Source organism: Ctenocephalides felis, unplaced genomic scaffold, assembly GCF_003426905.1.
Source record: "Ctenocephalides felis isolate EL2017-DRISC unplaced genomic scaffold, ASM342690v1 CF-g0.4_SCAFFOLD_00845, whole genome shotgun sequence".
NCBI lineage: Eukaryota > Metazoa > Arthropoda > Insecta > Siphonaptera > Pulicidae > Ctenocephalides > Ctenocephalides felis.
The window spans coordinates 93,232,989-93,247,460 of record NW_020536999.1 but is presented as its reverse complement, the minus strand read 5'-3'; the positions used below and the strand labels follow the sequence as shown (position 1 = coordinate 93,247,460).

The 14,472-nt window shown below is 25.2% G+C and overlaps 1 protein-coding gene across 1 annotated transcript in view; it reads right to left on the bottom strand.

Annotated features, from left to right (window-relative positions):
• LOC113363889 overlaps positions 1 to 14,472 on the bottom strand; it is an 87,231-nt gene that overhangs the window by 6,227 nt on the left and 66,532 nt on the right. Inside the window, exon 2 of the mRNA XM_026606374.1 lies at positions 4,853 to 5,007. Coding sequence (XP_026462159.1) covers positions 4,853 to 4,927 — 75 coding nt within the window. The 5' untranslated portion in view covers positions 4,928 to 5,007. The remainder of the gene's footprint in view (positions 1 to 4,852; positions 5,008 to 14,472) is intronic.

Sequence of the window (14,472 nt, the reverse complement as noted above, 5' to 3'; positions counted from 1 at the left end):
ATATATATATATATATATATATATATATACTTGATGGAACAAACGTGATTGTTTAATCATATAGAGAATTAATATAATATTATATTATTTCTCTATATGATTAAACAATCACGTTTGTCCGTGCACGTGACATTCATGTCGATTGTGGTTACTAATTAGTAATGTTTGGCGAAACAAATAACTATTTATGTATTATTCAATAATTATCGATATTATCAATCATTGTAATAGACAAAAAGCTTACAAGAAAGAATAATATCATCATAATAATATATTTAATTAAATAGTGTAAATACTACAAGAGTCATACTTTGTTGTATTTATTAAATAAATAAATTCAAAAATATAGTGTATATAAATATTTATATAAATGTTGGTATTTTTATTTTATTTATTTACTCAAGCAATTAGCACATAAAAACGATTATTTAATTATTTATAAGTAATTTAAATATAAATTGTATTGAGCTTACGAAATTAAGAAAAGCTTAGCTAGAAACAATAGTTTTGTATGCAAATTAGTATACGTGGAGCTTTTTGTTTGAAAACGTACAAGGCGTCTCCACCGTAAAAGCTCTCAAGCTACTTATGCATGAAATATATGGAATTAATGTATAAATGTGCATATGAATGCCTATAAGCGTCAATTATATATATATATATATATATATATATATATTTATAATATTTTTGCAGCCTAATCGTCGAATTAAAAAAAAGATTAAATAACAAAATTATTTATTCCATTAAACGTTTCGTCACTTGATGTGAGTAATCATTCAGCAATCTAAAAAACATATAACATAAATATAAAAAGTTGATGATAAATATAAATATATAAAAAAGGAGGAAATTATACTTACCAAACTAGGAAAAACAACAGAAAAAATTAATTATGATGTAATTTTTGATTGAACACTAAATTTGTGTAAAATAATAATAACTATTATATTAACAACAAGAAACTGAAGGAGCACATATTGCCCTCCTATATTTTATGTTATTAATACTGGTGCATTATGAACACTGATCAAGGTTACAAGCAAGTGTAGTGATGGAGTGGGAGCGGGGTGTGAGAAACTGATTTATTATTTTTAGATTACTGAATGATGACACACATCAAATGTCGAAACGTTTAATGGAATAAATAATTTTGTTATTTAATCTTTTTTTTTTTAATTTGACGATTGGCCTGCAAAAATATTACAAATATGTATCAACGTCGACAAAACTATCATCATATATATTTATATAAATCTTAAAGGAACTAGATGCAAATTCTTCTAGTTTACTTTAAGGAATTTTATCAAACGATACGAAACTGTAAAGGGATTCCAATAAGAATCGTATTTGACTGAAAACTGCATAAGAATGCAGAATAGATGTTGAGAGGAAAATCTTTAGTTTGTAAATAACTTTTCGTCCTGAAGTTTTAGATAAGAGCTTTACACTATGAAGTATATAATAAAAATATTAGTAATATTTCATCAAGTTACAGAACTTTATATATATATATATATATATATATATATATATATATACATAAATATGTAAATTTCCTATTCTCTTCTTATATTGAATTTTAAATTTGGAATTTATTTTTTCGCGAACGAAAAACATTTGTTTGCATTGAAATTTGCATAAATCTATTATTATTTCGTGAGAGGCAACCGCCACCTTATTTTCTTCTTGTTTCGTCCCTGTTTCCTTGTTGTTTCTTCGTTAAAAAAATAAATCCAATAAAAAAGCTCAAAGTTTTCAGGATTCAGAGATTAGTAGAAAAGCCACAGGATAATTCATATATATATACATATATACATTCAAAATGAGAAACAGAAATTACCCAAAAGAAATCACTTTGTACAAAGATTTGAATTAAATTTACGTTTTGGCATACCTTAAAAAATGGGTCTATGTGTATATTATATTCACAATTTTTTTTATTATATCATAATTGGTTTTTAAAAAGAAAAGTTTCTGTATTTGTGTATATATATTTCTTTTATGCTCCTTTTTTACCTCATGTAACACATGTTATTACCAAATACTTATTTCACATTTCGAGATGGCAATTTATATATTTTTTTTCATAAAACGAAAGCTTTTTACGATCAGAAATCCTTTGCTTGTTTCACAGTACATTTATTATGTACATTAAATGTGCAAAGAGAGAATATTTAGAGTTCTTGCACTCTGAAAATATATAAATCCATCGTAAAAGACATGTATTACTTCGAGTACAGATTTTTTTGAAAATCTTATTAGAATCCTACATGACATGTTTTTTCTTATTTGATTGGTTTGTTATAAAATAATATATAATATGTTGTATGTATGCAAATTTGGGTATATCGAGAAGTCTTACAGACATTTTTTGTAAGAAAAAGTTCGAGATTGTTTGATTTTATACAATATTGTCTCGTGCATCATTTATATCAATATTAGTATAAAAGTTGCTACAAATACTAGATTAATTATTGACTATTAATGCCAACCCCATACACCACTGTTTCCTAATATAGAAATAATTTCTAATCAATAAACTTACGTTTGTACACGGCACAAATGTTTAATTTGTTTTATTATTTTCAAGAAACAAGAAAATATTCTTCTGATTCAGGCATTTTTCATTAAATCAAGATCATTTACCCAATTAGATTTTGAATAGTATCATTAGTAGCTAGCCAGATTTCTTTTTTTTTTCTTTAAAAAAAAATTACTATATATTTGTTCACTAATGAACTACATTGTGTATACCGAGAGAACAAATTCCCATAATTATGTGAAATGTAAGTTCGGAATTAAAAGAGATGCATTTTCTTTGTGCAGAGTAATAAACTAATGAAATGAGAAAATAAGATGCATTTTCTTTCTTCGAAGGAATTCTTAAGAAGTTTTATTATTCAAAAAGTTTATATAATGACGTTTATATAATGATAAATTATAAATTATATATTCATAATAGCATTAAAGATATGTATAATATTTAAAAACAATAATGTAATTAAAGTCATACTTCGTATATAATATAAATTCGTTCTTATAATTTTATTAGTTAGTTATTTTTATCGCAATTTTTCACACAAGTTGAATATTTATTAATATTATAAGAGTTTATGGTAAATTTAATGTTCATTTATATATAATCGATTTATGGACCTAAATATGCACATATATATATATATATATATATATATATATGTATAAGTATATATATCTATATATGTGTTATTTATAATTTCCATTATGAGATTCGACATAAAATAGCAAAGTGTCTGCAGGAAGAATTGCATTCGATCGTAAAAATTGCAATTTATGTCATAGCAATTATAATAAATTCATATATATTTATATATATACATATATATGTATTATATATAATATATTTATATATTGTCCTGATCCTGTAATACGGGATTACTGATATTTTGAGTGATCACTTAGGAGGGATTATCTTAAAGATCTTTATGTATATGTACAAAGCATATGTATATATGTATATAAACGTATATATTTTTTATCATTGGTTTCGGCTTTCTTATGAATAAATGGATAAAAAATAAACAAATAAATTATATTGCTGTCAGTTTTTTTATTTTATGCCGGCTCATTGTTTAATGATATTAGGCTAAAATCTTCTTTTAAATAATTTATTTTCGAAATGTAGAATCGTGGGATTGAGGAAACCGATGTTATGTTTGATGTCATTAATGTGTTCTGCGAGCATAGTTTTATATTGGTTTTTATTTTTTGGAATTGTTTTTGTGTTGTGATATTCTTTTGTGCAAGTTTTGACTGGTTTCATCTATGTAAACGGAATTACAATTTAGGCAATGTAATATATATATATATATATATATATATATATCTAAATATATATAAGAATAATTTTAAGCTCATTCCACTTTCCAATCGAAATTTTTCTAAACAAACTTTGTACAAAAAATTCTGTAAATTTCCAAAATGACAAACTTATCAATACTATCCAATTAACTTGTCATCAATGAATGTAATTGTGCATCCCAATTACAAACCTATTGATACTTCCTCTCACCCCGCCCTGAATGTATACAAACGCCGAATTCCAATAAGACATTAGTAGCCGGATAGTAGTGCATTCCTAACAGAATTCTAATTAGATTCCGACTGGGACATCGAATAGTTGGGTATTCTGTACAAGAATTATAATTAACGACACGGTTTAATTGGATGCTATTTAATTAGAGGAAAATTATCTAGATTGAGAGAGAAGATTTTATGACGTGTGAATTTATATATATATATATACTTATACTCATTCGTATGCACATTTATATACATATATTTTAATATATGTTACATATAAATTGCTCGAGAGCTTTTACGGTACAGACGCCTTGTACATTTTCATTCAAAAAGCTCAATGTACTAATTTGATATAAAACAATGATTTTTAGAGAAGCTCTTCTCAATTGTAGATCTAAAATCTTGTTGTGAAATTTAGTATGCATTATTCAGATATATTATACAAACTTGCACTATTCTTATTAATCCTGAGATGGAAAAAGGATTATTTTTGAAGTAGCAAGAATATTTCCGAAATATATATATATATATATATATATATATATATTTATATATAGAATATTAAATAGAATTGTATCCTCAAAATTAATTCCATCGCGAATATGTTGCAAGCGACTTTGCTCTTGAACACGTTTAAAGCAATATTATTTTTGGTATTTCAAGTATTTTGTTTTGATGAATTAATTTTACACAATTTTACCAATGTATATATATATACACACACATATATATGTATATATATATATATATATATATTCATAATGATATTATTATAAAATAAACTTACGAATGTATATATTGCACAGACATAGCTCCCTTTTCTCACCGACCTCCAACAGCAACAAGAATTTAATATTGCCATTTTTAAATGTTTATTTATTATAAACTATCAAGTTTACACAAAAGCACTTTAATAATGTTGCAAATTCTGTAATCCATTCACTACAAATTAATTAATAATAATTGTTATTGAATCTTTTGCTATTATCATTATTTATTATAGTGGCACATATTTTAAGATTATTATCATTATCCATACTTGTATATTCATTATAATTATTATATTATTTATATTAATATAACTTATATTTTTGACACTATCATTATTTATATGTCTATTAGGTTATTAATTTATTTATATATCTATTAATATTTAATTTATATAATAATAATTTAATTTTAATAATTTTAATCTGATAAAATTTAATTTTAATAATATCAATTTAAAATGTAATTTCAAATATATATATTCAATATACAATAATGTTAATTAGTCCAAATCAATAAAAGCTCTATTCTATTTAAAATCAAGAATGTTTTTATTCTATTAAGATTCTATTTAAGAGCAGCTTTTTGATTTATTATGGAAATTGAATTTATTATGGAAGAAATATATTTTTATTAACACACACACATATATATATATATATACATATATATTAAATACGTTTATTATATAAATTTATGCATGTATTTTTAGATTTTGTTTTTCAATTTCATTCAATATTTTTCTTTTGATTTCCAAGTAGAAGTTATTTCTGGAGACGTTTGACATTCTGAAACAAAATTATATATTATTAGATTTATTTATGGCTGCAAAAATAAGATTAAGATCATGCAAATATATATATATATATATATATATATATGTATTTGAATAGTCTTGAATTTGATTTTGATATAAAATATTTAATTTGCGTTAAAAAATCGGGCGTTACATCTATAAAAATAGTATGAGAGTTTTTAGAAATTTATTTAAAATCCATACCACTGTATATATATATATATATATATTTAACAATCATAATTACTTTAATGAATGTTAGCTCTGGATCATTTTATTTATATTTTTTTAAAGTTTGAAAAAGTTTTTTAAAATTTTTAGCAAACTTTTAATTACGAGAGAACTAGAAAAATATTTGCGAATGGTTTGTTGAAGTGTGAAAGTTCTGATTGAAGACTTTTGCTTGTTTTTCATTCTGAATAGAGGAGAATATATGTGTATATATACATATATATATATATATATATATATATATATATAACTTAATTTGTATACAAGTTTTCAAAGTATTAAATATAATTTTACACATTTCAGATTTTATAAACCCATTTAGATTTGATTACATACTTATACTCATCCGTATGCACAATTATATACATATAATTTAATATATGTAATATACAAATTGCTCGGGAGCTTTTACGGTGGAGACGCCTTGTACGTTTTCAAACAAAAAGCCTTACATATACTAATTTGCATACGAAACCATTATTTTTAGAAAAGCTTTTCTCAATTTTAGATCTAAAATCTTATTGTGGAATTTAGTATACAATTATTCATATTTTTTATACACACTTGTACTATTTTTATTAATAATGAGATGTGAGAAAAAAAATTATAAAACAATTAAATTTATTGAGAAATTTTGTAGCAAAAATGTGACAACGAATATATGTATATATATATATATATATATATATATATCAGGACGAGAAGCCTAATATCTTATTACCTTGAGAAGACTTGTTATTTTTTCAATCTATATTCAATTATTTTCTGTATTAACTTCTTTATATATATACATACATATGTATATATATATATATATATTTTGTATGATTCTGAATTTGATGTTGACATATGTATTAACAAAGTCTATATAAATATATATGTGTGTGTATGTGTATGCACATATTGTATCAAAATAAGATTATCTTTCGATATAAGGTTGAGATGTGTTATATTTATTTTTTCGATATGTTTACATTATTTCGCAATCTTCTCCATACAAAAAGGATCGACTTACATGAAAATATGAAAAATGTTTATATAAGCACACGTATATATATATATATATATATATATATATATTTGCAAAAATACAGCAAAATTTATATATACATTTGAAAGTTGCTAACAAATTTATTTCCAATAGCTCAAATCATTTTAATGCCAAAGGTTATACAATATTTTTAGTAATACCTGTAGATGTATAAATGAATGATTTTTTGTTTATTCACGACTAAAACATTGATTTTCCAAATTTATCACACAAAAAATCATCGTCTGCTGTTGCGATTTATGGTCATAACATAAGATACACGTGTTGAAAATTGAAGTCCTTTAAAAGGTATAGCAAATTCAGAAAGAATTAATATATAGCATTCGCGGCAAAGGTGCAATAAGACCTTGAATTTTTCTACCCAAAATAATTGCTTCAATAACATGCCTACAATTTTTATAATTTCGTACTATATTTTGACTGTCTTTTAGTAATTTTAATATCTAAATTACATATTTCTTATTATAATTTCAATATGCATTATTTTTTAAGTTCATATTTAAAGTGAATGAATTTGTCAAATCCTGTTCACGTGCTCTATTCAACCAACGATCAACAAAATTATTGCAGTTCATGAAGAGGAAAAAAAGCGTGTGCCCTGTGATTTTTTTTACTGTGCTCCAATTTGCTTGATATTTTGGGAATATGCTTATCTTAATCTTAAGTTCAGAAGCATTAATTGAATTATAACTCTTTTAATTCTGATTTTATCAGAACTTGTAATATACTATTTTAAAGGTAATTAAATAAGCTACAACTTTCTCTATCATAAATTTTACCGTAACTTCTCTTATTTTAAAACGGCGAAGGGTTAAAGGGCTTGAAAAACTCTCTGGTTGGACAGCCGCGCACTCTTTAAGGGGGGCGATACATGTAATCGCCTTAATTTTTACCATTTTTTGAGGACTTTTTAAACTGGGAAGGAATGATTGAATCTTTTTGAACTTTTTTAGGGTTATTTATTATATATTAAAATACACAAAAAAATTTTTTTTTTATTTTTTTTCTTTTTAAATGGCTGCCGTAAAAATAAATCTGCCAAGACCCTCTCGGAAAACGCCATCAATTTGCGGGCGTTCTCACTTTTCGTACGGTGATCTGAATTTAAAAAAATTAGTTTGTACGTGTTCATGAAACATATATCTTCTAGTTAAACCAAAAAAAAATTAAAAAAGTCACAAAATCGTAAATTGGCACACCTTAGAAAAAAAAAGTTCGGTTTTTCACCTTTTTTTCAATGGTTTTTTTGGTAAAAGGGTTAATTTTTGAAACATTTTTTGGAATGTTTGAGGTTTAACTAGAAGCTATTACTGTAAAGTAGATGTGTGCAAAATTTCATTGGAATCGGTTGAGAACTTTTTGAGTTATCACGCCCGCAACTTTCAAAAATGTCGTTTTGAAAAAAACGCGTTTAAAGTTTTGACACATAGAACAGATAAGAGTTGAGGCGTGGCACTTAAATGAGTTTTTATTGTATAAATAATGATAATTTTGTTTTGAATATTTACAGGCATATTTTTGAGATGTTATTGTAACGATTTATGAAAAAAAAAAAAATCGATTTTTTTTTTCTTGTTACATGTATCGCCCCCCTTAAACAATCATAACTTTATCAATATTTAATGTATCTTAATATTATTTTCGGCACATCTCAGCTGCTTTACGGCAATAATAATGTAGACATTATATTTTTCTTTTACATAATCATAAATATATTATATTTTAAAAATGTCATAGCCCATAGGTGAATTGAAATGTTTGGCAAATGGCAGTCTTCATTTGTTTTTAATGTCTAACTATGCCTCAAATATTTTCAAAGTCAAACAATGATAAGCGGTTTTTTGTAATTTTTTCCATTCATTTCTACAAACTAACTATATTTCTATGAATCAAAAGATCCTAGAAAATTCCCTTAACAAACTTCAGGAAGATTTATGAATATATATACGAATAATCGTTTAGAAGGATTAACCCTTTCATACCCCATTACAGAAGAATTTTATATATAAGATATATATATATATATATATATGTGTGTGTATATATTATATATAAAGAAATATAAATTAAAGTCATTATCAAAAATCTTGACGAAACAATCAAGAAGTCATTATATCAAATCACATCTTAACGAAGGGATGAAATAATAATATCCTTTTAATTATTTGCTTTCATCCCTTATATATATATATATATATATATATATATATATATATATATACAAAGAAAGTTTTCTCAATTTCGTAAGGGAAAGTGTCTGTTTTATTATTCTGTTTTTATTTTTTCGACAAGTCGTAAAAAAATCTTCGGTGAAAAAAATTATCTGTGAGAAAAGTCAGTTGCTTCGTGTTTTCGTTAATTAGGTTTGTTAATTTTTATCTGTGGCTTGTTTGGTGAAAAAACCTTTCAGAACAAAAGAGTTTATAATTAAATTCATAATTAGAATTATATATATATATATATATATATATATATATATATATATATAATAACAAAACTTCTTAAAACAATTTGTTCATTAATAAATTAGATATAAATATACTATTAAGAAAATCAACTACAAAATATTTATTAAAAGAATGTATAAGAGATTTTATGTATGTATATATATATACGAGTATATATATATATATATATATATATATATTAATATTTTACGAGGTAAAAATGAGGGTTTATAGCGCTTAACTTTTATTACATTTCTTGATTAAAATTAATTAAGTAGACTACTAAAAATAATGTGACATTTTTACGACTTTCCTGCAATATTGTATAGAAGATATATTTATATAAGGGTTTAAGGGCATTTGATGGCATTTTGTTGTTCATAATAAATCTATATTATTTTATTTTGCATAAATTTGCTGTATACATCATTCATATTAATCGAATGGTTTAGAAGTTACAAGGGATATAATAAATAAATACACATCCAAGATCAGTTCAAGACAATGTTGTAGATTATGTATTAATTCAATTACTATTTTAAAGTATACTGAGTTGTTGTACAACATTATGATAATAGACTTTAAGATAGATTATTTAATTATGAACAAATTATTCACATAAACTTTCACATAAATTTTACAGGTTATGGGCCCAAATCCCATGTTTTAAAGTTTATTGAATAACAGTGAAATATGAACAAATTACTCAAACACATCATTCATAATAATCGAATGGTTTAAAAGTTACAAGAGATACAACAAATAAATCCCATCCCGATTATCTCGAGCACTAATTTTATCTTTTTCAAAAAATTCAAATTTTTCACTATATATATTTCTGTAAAAATACACATCGGCTTTGTTTGTTCTCAAATCATTTGCACGTTTTTTGTCATCGTTTTCATTATTTTTCCAACGTTTTCCGACGATTTTCCTACGCGTTTGTTTCCATATATATTATATATAAAATGAGACAGCATGTGCGAATGGATTTTTTCAATAGAATCACTTTACACTCGAACGATTCTATATAATAAGCACGGTTTTTATCTGAAATATACAGATATATACATAAATGTATATATGTATATATAAAATAATATACATTCCTCTTTATTGACCCGCTGTACCATTTATAGCGCGGCATCTTTAACCCAGATGATTATAATGTGTTTATTAATTATGTCTCTTGTAACTTTTAAACGGATTGCTTGATTCAAGTGAAATAATTTAGAAGTTGTTTACAAAATAAATAATCTACACATTTTTTAATAATATGGAGACCTAAAGCAACTCAGTATACTTTAAAATCGTAACTGAAGCAAAAATATTACTACTCCAAATTTTAATCGTTTGATAATTTAATTATTTGATTAATTTAAATAGTGTTCGGGGAAGTCCCCTAGTGGTGGACACCTAAAGTTATTTATAAATAAATCAAAAAATATTTTACGAAATGTTTATTAAATTATGATTTATGTTAGATAACAAAGTTAGAAATCAAACTAAATTAACAAAACCGCAATCTTTGCTAAAAAATAATTAATACTATCAATCAAACTTTGGTATCAAAAACTATGATTTTGAACAGTGGCACCTAGTACCGGACATTTCAAAATAACCTGCAATGATCACATATGTAGCCATCTCCACACTTGTGTCTTTGACGAATATTCTTAGATATGGCAAAAAAATCACAATTTATCCACCCTTTTGGCTGGGCCACACCGATGCTCTCAGCTGGAGCATTCATCATAAGATTTTCATTCTTTGACTAGAAACTACGAAGAATGGGGGTATGTAGTGAACGTTAGCACTCATACAGAACAAAATTGAATAATTAGAATATATTACGTATATTCTCACAAGAAATATCAATATGATTACTGTCCGGCACTAAGGGACGACTTAGTGTCCGGTGCTAAGGGACAGACATTTTCGTTCATTTGATGGCACCTGCTAAAATTGGTTAAAAGATCTAATGATATTCTACCATTTTACGGATAACAATCAAGTACAACTTTTATCTTTACATGCCACTCAAATGAAAATGCATAAATGCGCTAGAATTACTTTCATTGATATTTAGATGACGCCGTGATTTTGCGTCTAAAACAACAAAGGGTTGCTCTCGCCGTGGCCGTGTGCGTCACAGGCGAGGCTTGGCGCGTGATCCTGTACCTGTGTGCCCCCCATGCCCCATTCACTTATATTTTGAAATGAATCGATTTATACTCGCTTAAATAATACGTATTAAATAGAGTGTCCGGTTCTTGGTGCCGTCCGGCGTTACGGGACTTTCCCCGATATCGAAAATATATTCAAAAATAAATTGTCTAATATTTTGTCTAATACCTTAAAAATTTGCTTTAAAATAGTAATATGGTCGTGACAATTTGTTTAGTATGAAAATACATGGAAGCTACTAAGTAGTTTAGTATGAAAAATGAGGACTTTAGTTAGGAAAAATGTAAATATCTCAGGATTTTATAAGAAGATGTATCAGTTTTAGTACTTGTTATCAAAATATAAATATTTATGCATAACATACTAATATGTGAGCTTTCTAGAATAAAGCTTGTGCACTGAGGGTTAAAACTATAACCATGATTTTTATTAAAAACTAGATGATCCGTCAGACGTTGTCCTGTACTTATGTTTACAATTCAAAAGTTCCATTTTTTAAATAATCTATACTGGTATTTACAAATTAGTTGAAAATTATGTTTTTACACTACAGTTTATACCGAAATGTATATACACCCACCCATATGGATCTTAAATGTACAACTGCTTTAAATAAAATGATGAGTATTTTGCTTTTTTGAAAAACATTATAAAAAAATACATTTTGAAAAAAATGAAATTACACCACTGATAGGAATGTCATCCCCCTAGGAAATGGCAAAGGAGTCTAAATTATTTCACTTTTAAACTTTAGAGTAAGATAAATCTAAATTCAAAATGTCATACAAATTGGAGCACAGTAAAAAAATTTAGACCAAAAACGGTCCATTGACTTGAGTAAATATTCCTAGTAAATAGATACTCGTACTATTTAACCCTAGAGCAACTTATATATAGTAAATAGATACTCTAAATTTTACTATATTATATATAGTAAATTTACTATATTATATATAGTAAATAGACACTCTAAATTATATAACCCTAGAGCAACTTAATATGTTTTTTACACATTTTTTAAAATTATGCAAAAATACCTAAAAACCTGCAAGGCGTATAATATGTAAAAATATTTGTACGGCATTAAACTGTCTACAAGTGTTTCTAAAAGTGTGACATTCTAAAGCAAATCTGTATTATTTGGAATATTATGGAGTTATTTTGATTTTGAACTGCTTTTGTTTAAGTTAATGCCTTTGTTTATTATATATTATGTAACTTTTAAACCATTCGATTAGTATGAATGATGTATTAGAGAAAAATGTTGCTAATTAAATCATCAACAACTTTCTCTAACAGAAGAAATTACAGAATAACAACTCGGTAGTTCAAAATATAATTTGCAACTTTATTAAACATTAGCAATTAGTTTATGAGCGTTCATTTTATGTATCTCTTGTAACTTTTAAACCATTCGATTAATATTAATGATGTATATGATAAGTTTATATAAAATTCAATACTCTACAATATTGTCTAATACAAAAAGTCTCTACAACAACTCGGTATACTTTAAAATCGCTGTGAAACATGAAGCATTTATGCACGTGTTGAGAATCTGTGAATTTGTGAGGAATTTAATTCTAGGGACATGTTATTTTGTACAAGGTTGTAATGTTCTAAGGCCTCCCTTTATTTGAGTCAATATTGAACATATATATATATATATATATATATATATATATATATATATATACATACATATTTGACTAAATTTAACCCTTTGATGTGTATCTCCTAAACTTGTAAATAGTTTAATAACTATTTTAACAAAAATTTAGTTTATAAAATTAACTACATCTTTGTCAAAGAATATATTTTGTTAAGTGCCGTGTACTAAACATAAGTTTATTGATTAGAAATTATGTATTTCTATATTATTCGTAGTTTCTATAAATCTTTGGAGTTATTAAAATGAAAAATATTTTTTAAACAAGACAGATACCACAGCTATTCAAAGAATGAGACTGACTGAGGCAGTCAATGAATGTATGTTAATTTTAATTACATGAACTTCTTCAAACACAATTACATGTGTAAGCAATTTAGTTTAAGCAAATAAGTTTTACATTAACGCGTGTGAACCTTACGCGCACTCTTTTTTTTGAGTCATCATGTATTCCATCTATATGTGCAGATTCTTGTTGGATTCTCACTAGACGTATGTAGTACAGAAAAGAAATAATACTATTTCTCTTCTGCAATTTATTGCCAAGGGACCATTAGTTACACAAGGTGCAAGAAAAATATATATACACATTTATATATATATATATATATATATATATATATTTGTATATTCTTTCCCTCAAGAGTTTTCTTCGCGCTTCACCTAATGTCTGTTGTTCTCATAATAAAAATATATTGTATTTTGCAGAAGGCATTTTCTGATTTTACTGAAATATATTTATAAGATAAATTATATTTAAAAAGATAATATGAAAGATTATTTATTTGGCTCTCCATAACTCCATTAGCGAGTGTTTGTGAGAGCCATACTTCAAATATAACATGATCGGTTTGTCATTGTAATTAGCGTTTAGAAATGAACCTTCATTAGAGAAATTAAGTAATTGCTGATTAATAAATTCTATAATATTCGTTCATACAGTGGATGTTGAACAACACCATTGTGTTTGAAGAACTTCATGTAATTAAAATTAACATACATTAATTGACTGCTTGTATTTTTTTAAAGAACAGATGTAATATCTGTCTTGCCTAAAAATATTTTCCATTTCAATAACTTCAAGGATTTATGAAACTACGAATAATATAGAAATAATTTCTAAACAATAAACTTACGTTTAATACACGGCGCAAATGTTTAATTTGTTTTATTATTATTAAGGAACAAGGTAAAATATTCTTCTGATTTGGGCGTTTCTCATTAAATCAATATTTGTACTACGATGTAACTTTAAAAT